Below are 21,900 nucleotides of genomic sequence, written 5' to 3'. Positions count from 1 at the left end.
ATTTGTCCATTCGGCGGCGGATAATTATGCACTATAAAATCAATTTGAAGTTATCCGAATGGTAATGAGATTAGTTGTACAATTAATCGTACAATCACATTTACATTTCACTCAAATTTTACTGAGCTGAAGTTTTGCAAAATTATTACAGAAACATGATACTGACGGATTTTGGGTGGAAAGTTAAACATTTTGAAAAACAAAAAATACAACAATTATTAAAACTTTTTCTGATTTAAATCAATATTTTTGATTAATTGGCGGCTAATTTTGAGTCGAGACGAGTCTACATATTCAGCGGCGGATTCGCCTGCAAAATCTGGTCGGCAGCGGCTAAAATCGGCAGCGCGACTCGGCGGCTTCACTATCTGGTCTTTATGAAGCTGAAATAGAACACTCCACATGGATTTCACACAGGAGGAAGAAAAGTGGGCACTTCATTGTTTTTTTGTGTCAGTGGGCTTCCCCAGGCCCTATACTTTAAAGGGTTCTCTAGTTTATGTTTATACCCTCCACCATAGGATGGGGGGTATATATTGACTTTGTCATTCCGTTTGTAACACATCGAAATATTGCTCTAAGACCCCACAAAGTATATATATTCTGGGTCGTGGTGAAATTCTGAGTCGATCTAAGCATATCCGTCCGTCTGTCTGTTGAAATCACGCTAACTTCCGAACGAAACAAGCAATTGACTTGAAACTTATCACAAGTAGTTGTTATTGCAGTAGGTCGAATGGTATTGCAAATGGGCCATATCGGACCACTTTTACGTATAGCCCCCATATAAACCGATCCCCCGATTTGGCTTGCGGAGCCTCTAAGAGAAGCAACTTTCATCCGATTCGGCTGAAATTTGGTACATGGTGTTAGTATATGATCTGTAACAAACGTACAAAAATTGGTCCACATCGGTCCATAATTATATATAGCCCCCATATAAACCGATCCCCCGATTTGGCTTGCGGAGCCTCTAAGAGAAGCAAATTTCATCCGATCCGGCTGAAAGTTGGTACATGGTGTTAGTATATGGTCTCTAACAACCATACAAAAATTGGTCCACATCGGTCCATAACTAAATGTAGCCCCCATATAAACCGATCCCCAGATTTGACCTCCGGAGCCTTTTGGAGAAGCAAATTTCATCCGATTCGGTTGAAATTTGGTACGTGGTATAAGTATATGGTCTCTGACAACCATGCAGGAATTGGTCCATATCGGTCCATAATTATATGTCGCCCCCACATAAACCGATCCCCAGGATTTGACTTCCGGAACCCCTTGGAAGAGCAAAATTCATCCGATCCTGTTGAAATTTGGTACGTGGTGTTAGTATATGGTCCCTAACAACCATGCAAAAATTTGTCCATACAGGTCTTAATTATATATAACCCCCATTTAAACCGATCCCCAGATTTGACCTCCGGAGCTATTGGAGGAACAAAATTCATCCGATCTGGCTGAAATTTGGTACTTGGTGAATATTTAAAAACCACACCAAACGTGGTCCATATCAGACCATAATCATATATAGCCCCCATATGCCGATCCCTAGATTTGGTTTTGGAGCCTCTTGGAGAAGCAAATTTCATCCGAGTCAGTTGAAATTTGATACATTGTGCTAGTATATGGCCGCTAACAACCATGCCGATGCCCAAAAATAATCTACCAAAATTTTATCACTATAGAAAATTTTGTCAAAATTTTATTACTATAGAAAATTTTGTCAAAATTTTATTACAATAGAAAATTTTGTTAAAATTTTATTACTATAGAAAATTTTGTCAAAATTTTATTTCTATTTTTGTTAAAATTTTATTACTATAGAAAATTTTGTCAAAATTTTATTTCTATTTTTGTTAAAATTTTATTACTATAGAAAATTTTGTCAAAATTTTATTACTATAGAAAATTTTGTCAAAATTTTATTTCTATAGAAAATTTTGTCAAAATTTTATTTCTATAGAAAATTTTGTTAAATTTTATTGCTATAGAAAATGTTGTCAAAATTTTATTTCTATAGAAAATTTTGACTGAATTATTTACGTATTTAATCGGCCTTTCTTGTTTAATATATTCCCCGTATGGACTAACTTACAATTGAGAACGCGGTGTTAAGAAGTTTTAAGATACCTTGCAATCGGCAAGTGTTACCGCAACCCAAGTAATTCTATTGTGGATGACAGTCTTTAGTACAAGTTTCTATGCAATCCATGGTGGAGGGTACATAAGATTCGGCCTGGTCGAACTTACAGCCGTATATACTTGTTTGGTTTCATAACTTCACAAACGTACCATGTTAATTAATCTATACATTTTATTGTCAAGAAATTCGAAATTTTAATTGAAGGTGACCGAGCGATAGGAACAATATTACTTCTAATGTCCAAATTCACATTTTATAAAAATTTTTATCGAATATAGGTCGGAAAATTTTAAATACACAATATATAAAAGATAGGGTTGATTTAGTAAATCCAAAATTTTTCTTAAAAATCCGATATTTTTTAAAAAATAGTCTCTCAGTTAAAAAAAAAACGGGAAGGTGCAGCGAAACGGACGAGGGACGGCTAGTAAAATAAATAATCCTATAGAAATACACCCAGAACAGGAATATGATCACCTCAACCATGTTTTAAGAGCAAAATTTTATTTTTGGGTGGTGACCATGTAACATGGTTTTCGCAACCATGTTATTTTCTCGGAAATCATGTATCTGATTTCGGCAAGCAGGTTATATTTGACGAGAAAATAACATTTTAGTGACAAACATGTTACATGGTCACCATACAAAAATAACATTTTGCTATTGAAACATGTTTGAGGTGATCATATTCCTTCTCTGCGTGTAAGCTGCACGGTGGCTCCCTTCCCTGTCAAGTAACTTACCTTTTCTTCCTGCTGTCTGTGAATTCGTTTTGGAATCTTCCAAATCCTTGTCATCTTTGTCATCATCCGAATTGATACCATCGTCATCATCATCCGTTCGATTTTTTGGTTCCCAAGTCATTTTATTTTCTTTTTTTAGACGACGGCGGGCATTAGCAAACCATGTAGAGACCTGGGTCAATGTCATCTTGGTGATAATAGCTAACATGATTTTCTCTCCCTTCGTAGGATATGGATTCTTTTTATGTTCATTAAGCCATGCTTTAAGTGTTGCTGTAGATTCACGGGTAGCATTTTTGCGACGAGCTGCCAAATCATACGATGCACCGTATCTGAAATGGGATGAACATTTTTCTAAAATGAAAATTAAATTGAAAACGATTTAAATTTGCCATCAACTGACAAATTTAAGATTAAAGGAAAACTCTTTAAATATAACTCCAGGATAATCGTTGTTTGCTAATGAAAAACAAAAATTATGATACTACAGCGCTCTTGTTTATTCCTTAGGCAAAAGCAAATCTGCTCCTGTCGTTGGCTTTAACCTCTGAGGTTTTAAGAGTTTTTGCTTTACTATGTTTTTCAATTGGTTTTATTTTCCACACGGTTTTTTTGTTACGCATTTCATTTTTCATAGGATTTTTATGGTCCTTTGGTCTGCATGTACTATCAGTCCTTACGTCCGTCCATCTGTCCGTCTGGCCATCAAAAGGAACCGCAACGTATGTGCACGGAATTTTACAATCTCGTAAAACCGGAGATGTTGTTTCTAGAAGAGCTGCTTGTTTTTGCTTTGATATTTCCTTCGTTTTTTCGCACTGTTTTTATGGCGTATGATGTGGTCATGTTAGCGCCAAACCGTTAGCAAGGACATTGGCCACTTATTATGCGATGCATGGAGTTCATTGCAATATTGCTACTGAAACATTGGGCGAATTGCTTTTGTTGTGATTCACATTTTGTTCTGTCTTATTTTATAGTGCAGTGCAACCGAATATAGAGTTTTAAGCATTTCGATGGAACATTAAAATCTTTAAAGTAACTGAACTATAAAATTTCATAAAATTCAGAGTAATTTCTTAAAATTTTGTCCAATGGCTGACTAATGACAGATTTCTGATTTTGATTGAACAGATGTCAAAGGAACTTTAAACCGAAGAAGAGAAATCGTCAAAATAATTATTAGCCTATTTTTAAAGATTTTGTTTTATCTTTATTCCAAGAATGCAATACCCCCGTTAATAAAAAGATTATTTCTTTATATAAAAAAATAAACCCCAAAAGCATACGGCTTTAACGGTGGGACTCAAACTCATAGATTATTGTCTTAAATGTAAATAAAACAATTCTTAAAGGAAAGTTTATGAACTTTCTTTTAATTAAAATTTCTTTTATTAAAGAATTTTGTTCTTAATATTGTCTAATTTGTCCTTAATATTGCGTATCCTAAAATTAATCTTTTTGTTATTAGGTCAGTATTTTTTCAGTGTATATAAGCCAATTTACTTTTTGATTAGTTTATGTAGAGGAGTCTTTAAATTATACTGAACCGATATGAACTAACGAAACGCATGGTAATGAGAGGACCACATTTCAACTAGATCAGCGGAAATTTGTTCCCATGAGACTCAAAAAATAACATCTGCAGATGGCTAATCTAATTTTTGTATGCTTATTAGAGGACATATATCAACATCACGTACCAAATTTCAAGCAGATTGGATGAAATTTGCTTTTCAAAGTTTATATGGGGGTTAGGTTAGGTTAGGTTAAAGTGGCAGCCCGATTAAGATTCAGGCTCACTTAGGTTAGGTTAGGTTATGTGTCAGCCCGATGTATCAGGCTCACTTAGACTATTCAGTCCATTGTGATACCACAGTGGTGAACTTCTCTCTTATCACTGAGTGCTGCCCGATTCCATGTTAAGCTCAATGACAAGGGACCTACTTTTTTATAGCCGAGTCCGAACGGCGTTCCACATTCTAGTGAAACCACTTAGAGAAGCTTTGAAACCCTCAGAAATGTCACCAGCATTACTGAGGTGGGATAATTAGCCGCTGAAAAACTTTTTGGTTTTCGGTCGTAGCAGGAATCGAACCCACGACCTTGTGTCTGCAAGGCGGGCATGCTAACCATTGCACCAGGCTCACTTAGACTATTCAGTCCATTGTGATACCACATTAACTAAAAGTACCTATTACATATGGGCACTTCTAGTTTTAGCCGCTGAACCTTCTTGATTATTTTTCTTTGTTGAACCAACCAGATTGTTCCAAAAACATTAGCAGACTGCTTAAGTTAACGTTTTCCAGATCCTCCAGTAATCTGAAGCTATATGCTCCTAAAAGTTGCTTGCGCTTTACACAAAATGCAGGACACTCACACAAGAGGTGTTTAATTGATTCCTTTTCATCCGCTTCATGACAGCTCATACAATAGTCATTATACTTCGCGCCTATAGTTTTTGCAAAATCGCCTATCAGGCAGCGACCCGTTATAGCAGATATCAGGAGTGATATCTGACGTCTCGAGAACACTAACATATCTAGTGTGCGGTTTATGTTTAAATGGGGCCATATTTCCTTGGTGTCGTTACAGCCCTTGCAATTCTCCCATCGAACATTTGCCATCATATACTATGGGGGTTATACCAAAACATGCTCCGATACGTCCCATTTGCAATGCCATACGACATACATCAATAAAAGCTATTTGTGCCAGGTTTGAAGTCGATATCTTGTTTCGTTAACAATTTAGCGTGGTTTCAACAGACGGACGGACAACGCTAGATCGACACAAAATTGAGTCATTCCGTTGTTGAAGAAATCTCAATAAAAAATTATCTGAAAGGAAACTCAAAATTAGTTTCTTCTTTTTCGATAATTGATTACCTCTGATAAAAAAAGCAAGTATAAACGGCCATAAGTTCGGCCAGGCCGAATCTTATGTACCCTCCACCATGGATTGCGTAGAAACTTCTACGAAAGATTGTTATACACAATCGAATTACTTGGGTTGTGGTATCTTAAATCGTTTTCTAAATTGTTAGTTAGTCCACACGTGGTATATATTAGACAAAAAGGTATGTAAGTCTACAAATAATTACGAATCGATATGGACTTTTGTACGGTACGTAGGGAGCCAGAATTGAAATAAGGGGGTCGCTTATATGGGGGTTATATACAATTATGAACTTGATATGGAATTTTTGTGTGATTGGGGATCGATTTATCTGAGGGCTATATATAACTATAGACCGATATGGACCAAGTTAGGTATGGTTGTTAACGGCCATATACTAGCACAATGTACCAAATTTCAACTGACTCGGAGAAAATTTATTCCTTCAAGAGGCTCCAAAACCAAATCTCGGGATCGGTTTATATGGGGCTATATATAATTATGGACCGATTTCGACCAATTTTTGCATGGGTGTTTGAGGCCATATATTAACACCACGTACCAAATATATTTGGTACGTGGTGTTAATATATATAAAATTTAAAAAACAAAATTAAAAAAATTGTATCTCTAAAACCAATCGACAGAAAATTTTTTAAAACTCATTTTCGTGTTTCGTAGGTCAAAATCAATAAGAAAAAATATGCTAGAAACAAATCACAAAACGACTGTTGGCTAGTGATATCAACTGAATCAGATGAATTTTGGTCTTCCAAGAGGCTCCGGAGGTCAAATCTGGCGATCAGTTTATATGGAGCTATATATAATTATGCACCGATGTGGACCAATTTTTGCATGGTCGTTAGAGACCATATACTAACACCATGTACCAAATTTCAGCCGGATAGGATGAAATTTGCTTCTCTTAGAGGCTCCGCAAGCCAAATCTGGGGATCGGTTTATATGGGGCCTATATATAATTATGGACCGATATGGACCAATTTTTGCATGGTTGTTAAAGACCATATACTTACACAATGTTTCAAATTTCAGCCGGATCGGATGAAATATGCTTCTCTTAGAGGCTCCGAAAGCCAAATCGGGGGATCGGTTTATAAGGGGGCTATATATAATTATGGACCGATATGGACCAATTTTTGCATGGTTGTTAGAGGCCATATACTAACACCATGTACCAAATTTCAGCCGGATCGGATGAAATTTGCTTCTCTTAGAGGCTCCGCAAGCCAGATCGGTTTATGTGGGGGCTATATATAATTATTGACCGCTGTAGATAAATTTTTGCATAGTTGTTAGAGACCATATACTAACACAATGTACCAAATTTCAGCCGGATCGGATAAAATTTGCTTCACTTAGAGGCTCCGAAATCCAAATCGGGGGATCGGTTTATATGGGGGCTATATATAATTATGGACTGATGTGGACCAATTTTTGCATGGTTGTTACAGACCATATACTAACACCATGGACCAAATTTCAGCCGGATCCGAAGAAATTTCCTTCTCTTAGAGGGTCTGCAAGCCAAATTTGGGGGTCCGTTTATATGGGGGCTATACGTAAAAGTGGACCGATATGGCCCATTTGCAATACCATCTGACCTACATCGATAACAACTACTTGTGCCAAGTTTCAAGTCGATAGCTTGTTTCGTTCGGAAGTTAGCGTGATTTCAACAGACGGACGGACGGACGGACATGATCAGATCGACACAGAATTTCACCACGACCCACAATATATACTTTATGGGGTCTTAGAGCAATATTTCGATGTGTTACAAACGGAATGACAAAGTTAATATACCCCCCATCCTATGGTAAAAGTAAAGTAGAAAGTCGGGCGGGGCCGACTATATCATACCCTAAACCACCTACTTAATTAGTAAACATTGTTTGTGGGGTATCAATGGTATAAGTTTGGGGAAAAACCGCATTTCCATATTTAAGAACATTAAGGGGTACATGGTTATGGGAGTTTTATCACAATCGGAACAGACATTTCATCGAAATCGGTTAATAATTGCGACCGGAATCCTGCGAACAACAAATACATGGACTGACGGACGGACGTACAGACGTACAGACGGACACCAAGCGCTATATCGACTCAGTAGGTGATTCTGAGTCGATTGGTATATATCTTATGGGGTTTAAAATCAATATTTTGGCAGATCACTGACCACTATGTGCTTTAGGGTATAATTATTGAGTCTATAAAAACTTTTAATTGAATCAATGAAAAGTTAATTGAATTTGGTGAAGAAATCATTTAATGTTGTTTGTCTAATTAATTCTGTAAACGCTGTTGTAATTTTTGTGATTGGAACAATTAGTTTTGTGATTAAATCAAAATTATTTCTCTTTGCACATTTTTGTCCCAAACGATAAGCGATAAAACTTGTCCAATTGTTTTTCGTTTCTATGAAACCTCCCAATTGATTGCAATTTGAGTTTTGCATCAATATGTATGTGACGTTGAGACGTCTAAAAAAACATGACATCTAAAAACTATTCCGAAAAGCGTGTTACATTTTTGTTATTCTTAAAAGTTAACAAAAGTTCATTTTTGTGTTTTTAGCAAAACTAATTTCATGATGATGGCAATTAAATTTCCGCAGCAACAACAAGAAATTCTAAACTATAATTAGAGTTTTTTGTTAATGGCAAAGTAAAAACTAGGATCTAAATTGTTGAATGTTATGGTAGTTTTCGGTTTCGGTATAGCTTCTCTCTAAATCTCTCTAACGTTCGACATATAATACAGGTAATGGCAATGGCGATGATGTTAAAGATAATGGCAACGCAAATGCGCTTCTGACGGGACAAATATTGCATGTGTCACAAACATTTGTCAAAGCAAAAAGGGAAAACATTGAAGGGGCGAATCACCGCGACCACATTCATTGAGTGATTGGTTGGCTGACTGCAGCAATGTTTTTTTCTCTATTTTTTCTTTTCTTTTTTGTTTTTTGAAACGAATCAAACCATCACGAATCTGTAGAGCTTGACATGTGGCTCTATAATTTGTTCAGAGCTGTTATTGTACTTGTGACTGGTTCTCTCTAATAATGGCCTATGGTTGTTGGAAAAAAAAAACAAAATCATAAAGTGGGTGGCAATTGTATAATGGAGAGATACGAAAAACAACAGCCACAGCCACATCATCAATGGTTATAACAAATATATACAAAATGCATAACTGAAAAGCTACAACAACTAATATTTTGCTAGGCATTTTGTTGCAATTGTTGTTGTATTTTGAAAATAGTAATCTTGTTAACAAATCAAAAACCTTGTTCACACACAACATCAAGTTCATTTCCCTTTAAACTATGCCGTTCACTATCTTTCTCTCTCACTCTCGCGCACTCTCCTAACAATCTGGTGAGCCGGGTTCAAAAGAGAGCTTTGAATTCAATCTCATGTACAACAACAATTCATGACTTGTTTTACATTCGATTAAACAGAGGTCTGTAATTAGAAACCTCCTATTATTTGTAGTTACCTATGTTCCATAGATGTAAATTATTATTAAAGCAAATGTATGATTACTGCTATTGTCTATGTACACTGAAACAAAATGTTATTAATACTTAGAATTTACACCGGAAAAAAAGTAAACTGTTTTATAGGATGAATAAACTAACTCGTACGAAAATTGAACTAAATGTTCCATACATTTTGAGATTTCCACAAAGCGTTGTTAAAACCAGGAAAATGTAATGCCCTGTTGTACTTCATTCTTACTATTTTTGGGAATCGTACGAAAATAAGTAATTTTACTTCTTCTAATCATTTGAAAATGTACAGATTTTAGATTTCAAATCTTGGAGTTATTTCATCATTTTCATGCACACTTACATACATGAGATGTTTATGATTCCTCTAAAACTCAAACAAAAATGGTTGTTATAAATCCAGAATCTGATCTAGTCTTCATAGGTAGAATCACTAAATGTATCTTCGGGAAACGTAGTGGTTGATCAGATGTACTTGGGAGAACGTCTGTCATCAAACCCCTTGAAATTCTATATATTATCAAGTAACACGCTACGACGATGAGTTGTCTAAGGAAACTATTATATTTTATTCAGGGTGGTGGGTATTTAAGATTCAGCCTGGCCGAACTTACTGCTGTAAATACTTGTTTATTTTAATTTTTGTCGTAAAAGTCAAAACTTGCCATTCCTGAATTGAATTTTTCGGCATTTTGTGAAATCTTGTGGAATACACGAAAACTATTTTTTTTTTTTCAGTTTTTGTGCGATTAGTTACTCGACTATGAACGGTAGTAATTCACATCAGAAGATTTTATTAATATTTATTAAGTTTGCTTGTGCACAATTTTTAGGCAATGCTCAAAATTAATATCGATCCATAATTTGATATAGCCCCCGTATAAACCGATCCCCAGATTTGACTTCCGGAGCCTCCTGGAAGAGCAAATTTCATCCGAAAGGGTTAAAATGTTGTACCTTTATCAACCATGTAAAAATTGGTTCATATCGGACCATAATTATATATAACTGGAAGATCAAATTTCGATATGGTTAAAATATGTTAAAATGTGGTATATGGCCTCTAACATATATGCAAAAATTCATCCATATCGGTCCATACATGTACCCCCTTATAAACCGATCCATAGATTTGACTTCGGAGCATCGTGTAACAAACATATTTCTCGGATTCGGTTGAATTTGTAGACTCTTCTATATAAAACGATCACGAAAAGATGTGGGTAGGTATTTAATTTGCCTTTTTTATCCACAACCAAAAATTTGATTCTATATGGGAGTCGATAGTAGAACTACATACGTTTTATGGAGTACCTTATAATCTGCATTTTGCCGCCTGAATGAGCGATTGAGAAAGTAGTGCTTATTGACTTTGCTTACTTTACAAAGCTGCTATAAATTTAGTAAGTTATATGGTGGGAAACTAAAAGGATTTTATGGTATATCTTGTCAATTGGAATTTTATTTCTTGGCCAGTGAGGTGCAGCGATTTCACTGAACTTAGAGCCTAGGATTCTATTATATCCTTTAGTTTATATATCTCCAGCTGTATATTTTAGATCATTACTTCGATGCATCACTCATATAGAAACCGATGTCGAAATTAATACTAATTGAACATGACCAACAATTTTTTTTCCTTATGCGTAGAAGACGCATTTCTCTAATATAAAGTTTTTTCCAAAAGTCGATAAACTTTTCAATGAAGTCGTGTTTTCCTTATAATTAAGTGATTTCACTTAAAAATGAGTATCATAACATTTTTTGGCTAACTTGACTTTAATAATCCAGAAAAATTCTTTAAAATTAATGAAATTGTCTTTCAATTTGTTGTCTTTTTGCATCTTGACAACAAAGCTAAAAATCGTTCACAAATGAGACATGTTTTTCAACACTTTATTTTAAGGATGTTTTTTACTTGAAACGTAGCATAATCTCTACTGGAAGTCGAGTCTGAATTTGAAAAATAAAGGTGTCGTTAATTTGTTTTTAAAGGACTTTGACGAATAATTAAAATTTGCTTCCAAGAATCAAGTACACAAACCCCAAATTTAAAAGAAAATTGTGTCTTAAAAGTATTCTTACTTTAATTCTCCGCTTCTTTCGCTAGGAATCAATACCAAAATTGTTAAAGTAAAGACAAAATCTTTGGAACCGGGCATGCTGTTTTTTCAGTGTGTATGAGGTAATATATCGTTTAATATTTTTCATATTAGTTTAATATTGTTATACCCTCCACTATAGGATGGGGGTATATTAGCTTTGTCATTCTATTTCTAACACATCGAAAGATTGCTCTAAGACCCCATAAAGTATACATATTCTGGGTCGTTGTGAAATTCTGTGTCGATCTGAGCATGTCCGTCCGTCCGTCCGTCTGTTGAAATCACGCTAACTTCCGAACGAAACAAGCTATTGACTTGAAACTTGGCACAAGTGGTTGTTATTGATGTAGGTCGGATGGGCCATATCGGTCCACTTTTAGGTATAGCCCCCATATAAACGGACCCCCAAATTTAGCTTGCAGATCCTCTAAGAGAGGCAAATTTCATCCGATCCCGCTGAAATTTGGTACATGGTGTCAGCATATGATTTCTAATAACCATTCAAAAATTGGTCCACATCGGTCAATAATTATATATAGCCCCCATATAAACCGATCCCCCGATTTGGCTTGCGGAGCCTTTAACAGAAGCAAATTTCATCCGATCCGGTTAAAATTTGGTACATGGTGTTAGTATATGGTCTCTGACAACCATACAAAAATTGGTCCACATCGGTCGATAATTATGTATAGCCCCCATATAAACCGATCGCCCGATTTGGCTTGCGGAGCCTCTAAGAGAAGCAAATTTCATCCGATCCGGTACATGGTGTTAGTATATGGTCCCTAACAACCATACAAAAATTGATCCACATCGGTCCATAATTATATATAGCCCCCATATAAACCGGACCCTCTTGAAGGAGCAAAATTCATCCGATCAGGTTCAAATTTGGAACGTGGTGTTAGTATATGGCCACTAACAACCCTACCAAAATTGGTCCATATCGGTTCATAATCATGGTTGCCACTCGAGCCAAAAATAATCTACCAAAAAGAAAATGTTGTTAAAATTTTATTTCTATAGAAAATTTTGTCAAAATTTCATTTCTATAGAAAATTTTGTCAAAACTTTATTTCTATAGAAAATTTTGTAAAAATTTTATTTCTATAGAAAATTTTGTGAAAATTTTTTTTCTATAGAAAATTTTATTAAAATTTTATTTCTATAGAAAATTTTGTCAAAATTTTATTTCTATAGAAAATTTTGTCAAAATTTTATTTCTATAGAAAATTTTGTGAAAATTTTATTTCTATACAAAATTTTATTAAAATTTTATTTGTATAGAAAATTTTGTCAAAATTTTACTTGTATAGAAAATTTTATCAATATTTTATTTGTATAGAAAATTTTGTCAAAATTTTATTTGTATAGAAAATTTTGTCGAAATTATATTTCTATAGAAAATTTTGTTAAAATTTTATTTCTATAGAAAATTTGTTAAAATTTCTTTTCTATAGAAAGTTTTGTCAAAATTGTATTTCTATAGAAAATTTTGTGAAAATTTTATTTCTATAGAAAATTTTATTAAAATTTTATTTGTATAGAAAATTTTGTCAAAATTTTATTTGTATAGAAAATTTTATCAACATTTTATTTGTATAGAAAATTTTGTCAACATTTTATTTGTATAGAAAATTTTGTCAAAGTTTTATGTCTATAGAAAATTTTGTTAAAACCTTATTTCTATAGAAAATTTTGTCAAAATTTTATTTCAATAGAAGATTTTATCAAAATTTTATTTGTATAGAAAATTTTGTCAAAATTTTATTTCTATAGAAAATTTTGTCAAAATTTTATTTCTATAAAAAATTTTGTCAAAATTTTATTTCTATAGAAAATTTTGTGAAAATGTTAGTTCTATAGAAAATTTTGTCAAAAATTTATTTCTATAGAAAATTTTATTAAAATTTTATTTGTATAGAAAATTTTGTCAAAATTTCATTTGTATAGACAATTTTATCAAAATTTTATTTGTATAGAAAATTTTGTCAAAATTTTATTTCTATAGAAAATTTTGTGAAGATTTTATTTCTATAGAAAATTTTGTGAAAATTTTATTTTATTAAAAATTTATTTCTATAGAAAATTTTGTCAAAATTTTATTTCTATAGAAAATTTGGTCAAACTGAATTATATACATATTTAATCGATCTTTTTTTATTTAATATATACCACGTATGGACTTACATACAATTTAGAAGACGGAGTCAGGAGGTTTACCTTGCCATCGGCAAGCGTTACCGCAACTTAAGTAATTCGATTGTGGATGGCAGTGTTTAGAAGAAGTTTCTACGCAATCCATGGTGGTGGGTACGTACATAAGCTTCGGCCTGGCCGAACTTACGGCCGTATATACTTGTTTTCTATTTATGTGCTAGATAACTTAACTCTTTTATCGGACCTGATGTATGTTAATATTTTCCTATATGTACATTAAGAATAGTACGATTTTTTAAACTTACCCATATGCAGACATGGGATCATAAGAATAATAACCCGTTGTCGGTTGAAGCCCAGCAGAGGTCCATGCTGACATATCTGTACCCGTTGCCGTGTCTTTCAAACCATAAGGATTACTCTGTAAAACAAAACAAACAAAACGAACATATCTCAGGTCACACACATCAATTATATGGGAAAAAATATATCAATTTAAAATTCATGCCCATATTTATGGTCATTATACGAACATGTGTAAATGCAAATATCATATAATCGATGAAAACGAAAAAAAAAATCGATATTTTCCCACCAATCTATTATTTCCTTCTTTGTCCGATGACCTACCTAAGTGACTTTTTACACATATTCATAAATCGTTGCTTGCCTTATTTAAAATTAAATTAAAAAAAAAAAACTATATATATGATCCAAAGAAAAATGTGGTTAGTTCTCAAAAACATTTGTCACAGATAATTTTGTGAACATGTCGCCTGTCTCATAATAGCATCAGTATCATCGATGACATTATACGAGTATATTGGTAAAAAACAACAAATTAGAAGGCATCGTCAATGATAATAAATATGTACGTTTATACATATTTATTATTTGATATGACCATTAATATTGGATGTTGTATTTATTTATTGTCAAACATGGATGAATGTCTACATTTAGTCTTCTCTACGGATTTGAGTCTAGAATACAAAATACCTTTACAAAGTTTTATGTTATTGGCGTTACAAGCATCATAACTAACTATTTCAAATATTGCCATAAAATCTGTAGGCGATTTGTAAAATAAATAATTTTTTAATTATTGAATAAAAATCACCATTGTATACAGTAAATATTAATTTTCAATACTCTATTATAGTAAGTTGCACTGAAAGAAATATTATCGTGAGCACAGACACTTTTTGTCCTCAATGAAATGTTTCTTAGCATAGAGGACACATTTCTCTGATACAAAGTTTTTTTTTTTTTTGACCGAATGAAATAAACTTTTCATAGAAGTCGTCTTGTATTCAAATTTTAAAAGTGTATCTTTAGGCTCCACGAAATAATGCCCCATGACATAACAACGCAATGAACAGTGTGTATAGTTGCCAACATTGTCAAATCCCAGAGAGCCATTCCTGAAAACGAAATACAATCCCTAAAAGGAAATTGGGGTTCATTTTGGCTCCGGGAAATAAGCCTCCAAGAAATAAGGCCCGAAAACGGAAATGAAATAAAGCTGCAAACTTTTATATTGAATTTTGTATTCAACGATATCTGAGGTATTGTTTCGCTTTTGGGGTGTTGTTTCATAACAAAGTTTAGGGTGTTATTTCATTGTGAAAGAACACCTTATTTCATTGATGAAAGTAAACACCAAGGAAATATTTTTGAGAGTTTATTTCATTTTGTTGAAACTAACTATTTTACCAAACACGTAGACTACTACAGCTATCGCCTATTTGAATGAATGCTTTCAATGAATGGTAAATATTTATTCGGGCGAAAATTCGAAGTGGGCTCCTTTACATATTTGACTAACAAATGATCAATAGCAATAAATCACCCTTTACATTCGAGCACAATCTAATTTTGTTTTATTGCGAAATAAAATAAAAATTTTACTCGTGTATAAAGATTTAAAAAAAATCGGGCGAATTTTCAACAACTTTTTAAAATCTTCGCGCGAATATCATACCTTTACACTTAAGTCAAAAATTGTTTTCAATTACCCACGATTTTGCTCCAATGAAAAGGTATCAAAAATTCCCGCGTACTCAAAACAAAAAAAAACAAAAATTAAAACAAGCTAGTATGTGCTCAACTGTGTTACACTATAAGCTTTTTTTCAATTGCGAAATATAATAAAGATTTTGCTCAAGTCTGAAGGTAAATTCGCACGATTTTTTCCAAACATCACAATTTTTATTTCGCAATGTCTTTAACAGGTTATATTATATTCGCGCGAATATCATACCTTTACACTTAAGTAAAAAATTGTTTTCAATTGCCAACGATTTTGCTCCAATGAAAAGGTATCAAAAATTCCCGCGAACTCAAAACAAAAAAAAAAGAAAATTAAAACAAGCTAGTATGTGCTCAACTGTGTTACACTATAAGTTTTTTTTTTCAATTACGAAATAAAATAAAGATTTTGCTCAAGTGTAAAAGTAAATTCGCATGATTTTTTTCCAAACATTACAATTTTTATTTCGCAATGTCTTTAACATGTTATATTTTTGATTGTATTAAAATCCTAAAATATATGTGGTAAACTTCTCTCTTATCACTGAGTGCTGCCCGATTCGATGTTAAGCTCAGTGACAAGCGACCTCCTTTTTATAGCCGAGTCCGAGTTTTGAAACCCTCAGAAATATCACCAGCACCGCTGAAAAACTTTTTGGTGTTCGGTCGAAGCAGGAATCGAACCTACGATATTGTGTATACAAGGCGGGCATGCTAACCATTGCTCGATGGTGGCACCCTGCACACGCACAGAAAAAACATGTTTGGGCATGGTTGCCGCGTCCATTTAATGCTTATCTAGAGCATGTAATTGTCGCGAAAACCATGTATTTTATCATTGTAAAAATAATTTTCGAGCGCAGAAAAACATATGATGGCAATAAACATTTAAATGGTTTTCAAATGCCGCAAACATGTTCTATTATTTAAATGATTGAATTTGAGACCATTACATGGTCGGAAAAATCATGTACTTGACCTTTCATTTTTTTTACTTTTTTGCAGAGAAACAAGTATGTTTATAGGTTACGTGTAGGCATGTCTAGAACCATTAAAAGGCCATAAAAACCATGTACATTGTTTTCGTAACCATTTAATTTTTTAATTTTTTTGCAGCGAAAAGAATTTTATAAAAACATTGAGCAGGTACACACGCTTTTCATTTTGCGCGTCAGTCGTGTGTTGATTGTTTCTTGAAATGGACAGAGAATACGGAATTACTGTGTTTTGTGTTAATTTATTTATTCAAAGTGGCACTTGGTTTTATGTGAACACAAAAAAGGAAAGTTTAATTGAAAACGTACCTGTTTTTTTTGTTCTGCATTTTGATATATGGTATAATTTATTTTATTTGCAGTTACATGATGCCTGCGTTGGTACATTTAATGGGCACGAAGTAAATATGGAATGATTACTTTTTGAAATTGAACCAAAATAGAGTGTGTGTAAAAATATGTGATGTTTGCTTGCACGACATTTTAAATACAAATAAAAATACAAATAAACAAACAACAAATAAATAAAGTTAATTTTGTGGTTTCTTTTCTCAAGTGGTGTCTTTTTTCGACGACGAAAATAGTTTTTTCATATTGATCAAAACATTTTAGGTTGTGACCATGTCCTTTTAACTGGAAGAAAAACATTTTTGACGAATACCATAACATGTTAGATCGTGACCGTTGTCTTTTAATGGAAACATAATTGTTTTTATCAATATAATAACATTCTAGATGAGAACAATTTTATTTTTCTTAGAACCATGTTCACTAAGCCAACATGCACACAAAAAATTATAACCAATTTTTTTTTTCAATTAAACACTTAATTGAATTTTGAAACGTATTCAATTAATATGTTAATTGATTCAATTAATTGTTTAATCAAATCCGAATAAAAACCAATTAAAAAATGATTGATATTTGTTACCTTTCCAATTAAAATATTAATTGATTCAATCAATTTGTTAATCAATTCGGAAATAATTTTACAAACGTGATTGAAAATTTTTCCGTTTCCAATTACACATGTGATTGATCCAACCACCTATGTGATTGAAATTGAATAATTTTGAGCAATGGAAAGAGCGAAAAGAGAACAAGAGAACGGGTATTTATCAGTGCTGCCGCTAGTGAAAAATTGAGTGAAGTAGATTTTGGAAAAAAGTGGAGTAGATTGAATAAAATTGAAGTAGCATACATTTTTGAAAACAAAACAATAGAATTCATTTTATTATACCCTCCACCATAGGACGGGGGTATATTAACTTTGTCATTCCGTTTGTAACACATCGAAATATTGCTCTAAGACCCCATAAAGTATATATATTCTGGGTCGTGGTGAAATTCTGAGTCGATCTGAGCATGTGCGTCCGTCTGTTGAAATCACGCTAACTTCCGAACGAAAGAAGCTATCGACTTGAAACTTGGCACAAGTAGTTGTTATTGATGTAGGTCGGATGGTATTGCAAATGGGCCATATCGGTCCACTTTTACGTATAGCCCCCATATAAACGGACCCCCAAATTTGGTTTGCGGGGACTCTAAGAGAAGCAAATTTCATACGATCCAGCTGAAATTTGGTACATGGTTTCAGCATATGATCTCTAACTACCATGCAAATTGGTCCACATCGGTTATATATAGCCCCCATATAAACTGATCCCCAGATTTGGCTTGCGGAGCCTCTAAGAGAACCAAATTTCATCCGAAATTTGGTACATGGTGTAAGTATATGGCCTCTAACAACTATGCAAACATTGGTCCACATCGGTTAACAATTCAATGATTAAAACCGATATGTTCATCGTAATTAAAGGAATAGGAAAAACAAATAGGTAATATGGGGAAAAATTTTAAAATTTGAAGCAGAACAAAAAGTGAAGCAGATTTTTAGAAGAAGGAGTGACGAAGTAAATTTTGTGAAAATGAAGCAAAATACTTCGATTGAAGTAGTAGCGGCAGCACTGGTATTTATTCAACAATGTATGATGGAGAGATCAGTCTGTGGAAGTAACTCGTAACGAACGGTTGGGTTTTTGTTTTTCGCGTAAATTGAAAAACATGATTGGCGACATTCTGTCTGCTGCATTCAAAATGTGTGCATAAATATTTTGAACGCAACAACAAATCATAGCAAAGGGTTGAAATAAATAAAGTGTGAAACAACAAACGGCCACGTGGTAAAGGTTTGAAAAATATATGACAGAACGCATTTGAAATTACCTGTGTTTGCGTTTTGTGGTATTGTAAAAATGGAAAACAATCTACGTTTATTGAAGGTAAGAAATTATGAAATGTGAATACCGTTTTCCATTGAAGCCTGTTTACATTAAACTGAATAAAATAATATATTTTTTATTCATTTCTTTTAGTGCCCAATTTTATTTCGTGAAATAGACCAATCAATCCCATCAACTCCATAATTTTGTCAAATATATAAGAATATGTTTGCAATCAAAAGGTGGGTACCGTATTGATCTTTTAAAATTATAAATTTTTTTCACTCCTAGTTTTCTTAAAACCAAGAGTGGTATGGGTTTATTGGAAGATTCACCTTCAAGTTGCGAAGTAGCGTTGGCATTAAATTAATTTTTGTTTTACCTGCCTTTTTCAGTTTGAACCCAAATAGAGAGCAGTATATCTGATATATAAACTAATGAGCTGAATTATGTAATGGTTAAAAAGTTCTTTCTTTTGCATTTAAAAATATGAAAAATATCCGAAAATAATAAAAATATGTATTTTCCATTTATATTTTTTCTATTTCCAGAATTTGCAAGTTATCATCAATATAATACCAAATATTACATTGCTTTCCCATTATTTTTGTATTTGATTGGTTCAAATTTTTATAGACGATTTCAATATGTGGACATTTTGGAAAGGAATTAAATTACCGAGCTCCTTAATACACCTTTTTATGCTAAAACACTACTACTGCTAAGGAAGATTATACATCTGTAACCTGGAACTAAGAATTGAACTTGATATTCTATGCAGGTAATGTTTAACAAAATTAACTTTTAATTGAACAAAATAAAATTCGAATTATTCTGTTTACTTTCAGAAAAACTAATTTAGCTTACAGGCTGCTGATTTATTGGAAATCTAGGCGCATCTACATGTAAGAAGGAACATGCTGATATGATTATTATGATAAGGACGATAATGATTTATATAGTTTATTTTTATACCCTCCATCATAGGATGGGGGTATATTAACTTTGTCATTCCGTTTGTAACACATCGAAATATTGCTCTAAGACCCCATAAAGTATATATATTCTGGGTCGTGGTGAAATTCTGAGTCGATCTAAGCATGTCCGTCCGTCCGTCCGTCTGTTGAAATCACGCTAACTTCCGAACGAAACAAGCTATCGACTTGAAACTTGGCACAAGTAGTTGTTATCGATGTAGGTCGGATGGTATTGAAAATGGGCCATATCGGTCCACTTTTACGTATAGCCCCCATATAAAGGGACCCTCAGATTTGTCTTGTGGAGCCTCTAACAGAAGCATATTACATCCGATCCGGCTGAAATTTGGTATATGGTGTTGGTATATGGTATCTAACAACCATGCAAAAATTGGTCCAAATCGGTCTATAATTATATATAGCCCCCATATCAACCGATCCCCAGATTTGGCTTGCGGAGCCTAAAAGAGAAGCAAATTTCATCCGATCCGGCTGAAATTTGGTACATGGTGTTGGTATATGGTCTCTAACAACCATGCAAAAATTGGATCACATCGGTCCATAATTATATATAGCCCCCATATAAACCGATCCCCAGATTTGACTTGCGGAGCCTCAAAGAGAAGAAAGTTTCATCCGATCCGGCTGAAATTTGGTACATGGTGTTGGTATATGGTCTCTAACAACCATGCAAAAATTGGATCACATCGGTCCATAATTATATATAGCCCCCATATAAACCGATCCCCAGATTTGACTTGCGGAGTTTCAAAGAGAAGAAAATTTCATCCGATCCGGCTGAAATTTGGTACACGATGTTGGTTTATGGTCTCTAACAATCATGCAGAAATTGGTCCACATCGGTCCATAATTATATATAGCCCCCGTATAAACCGATCCCCAGATTTGGCTTGCGAAGTCTCCAAGATTTCATCCAATCCGGTTGTAATTTGGAACATGGTGTTAGTATATGATCTTTAACAACCGTGCCAGAATTGGTCCATATCGGTCCATAATTATATATAGCCCCCGTATAAACCGATCCCCAGATTGGCTTGCGAAGTCTCCAAGAGAAGCAAATTTCATCCAATCCGGTTGTAATTTGGAACATGGTGTTAGTATATGATCTTTAACAACCGTGCCAGAATTGGTCCATATCGGTCCATAATTATATATAGCCCCCATATGAAACGTTCTCCAGATTTGACCTCCGGAGCCTCTTGGAGGAGCAAAATTGATCCGATCCGGTTCAAATTAGGAACGTGGTGTTAGTATATGGTCGCTAACAACCATACCAAAATTGGTCCAATCACACAAAAATTGGTCCATATCGGTTCATAATCATGGTTGCCACTAGAGCCAAAAATAATCTACCAAAATTTTATTTCTAGAGAAAATTTTGTAAAAATTTTATTCGGTTCATAATAAAATTTTCATCATTGTCAAAATTTTATTTCTATAGAAAATTTTGTCAAAATTTTATTTCTATAGAAAATTTTGTTCAAATTTTATTCGGTTCACAATCATGGTTGCCAAAAATAATCTACCAAGATTTTATTTCTATAGAAAATTTTGTCAAAAGTTAATTTCTATAGAAAATTTTGTTAAAATTTTATTTCTGTAGAAATTTTTGTGAAAATTTTATTTCTATAGAAAATTTTGTTAGGAGGTTTTAAGATACCTTGCCATCGGCAAGCGTTACCTCAACTTAAGTAATTCGATTGTGGATGGCAGTGTTTAGAAGAAGTTTCTACACAATCCATGATGGAGGGTGCATAAGCGTCGGCCTGGCCGAACTTACGGCCGTATATACTTGTTTCACCCTATAGTTGTTATTGATAGTAATTGTATGTGTAAGTTATGCTAGAACAAAATACACAATTGAGAAGAACCAAATTTATATTGCATAATTCAAAAAAGAATAAAATATTGAATATTTTTAATAAGAAATACATATTTTCTTTTATTTAAAATAAAACTTAATTCCATTTTGGGGGCGCATTATATAATTTTTTTGAATGAAATTTATAGCCAATTTCAATTAATTATTTAATTGAATGAATCAAATAGTTGAATGATTTT

General features: G+C 33.4%; 1 protein-coding gene across 1 annotated transcript in view; it reads right to left on the bottom strand.

Moving 5' to 3' along the window:
• The window catches only part of ara (araucan), a 118,802-nt gene that overhangs the window by 14,227 nt on the left and 82,675 nt on the right, over positions 1-21,900 (bottom strand). The window contains exons 3-4 of the mRNA XM_075305540.1: positions 13,899-14,014; positions 2,890-3,221 (exon numbers count right to left, since the gene is read on the bottom strand). Coding sequence (XP_075161655.1) covers positions 2,890-3,221; positions 13,899-14,014 — 448 coding nt within the window. The remainder of the gene's footprint in view (positions 1-2,889; positions 3,222-13,898; positions 14,015-21,900) is intronic.

The sequence above is a fragment of the Haematobia irritans genome, chromosome 4 (assembly GCF_050003625.1).
Source record: "Haematobia irritans isolate KBUSLIRL chromosome 4, ASM5000362v1, whole genome shotgun sequence".
Lineage (NCBI taxonomy): Eukaryota > Metazoa > Arthropoda > Insecta > Diptera > Muscidae > Haematobia > Haematobia irritans.
This window is presented reverse-complemented; position numbering and strand designations above follow the sequence as displayed.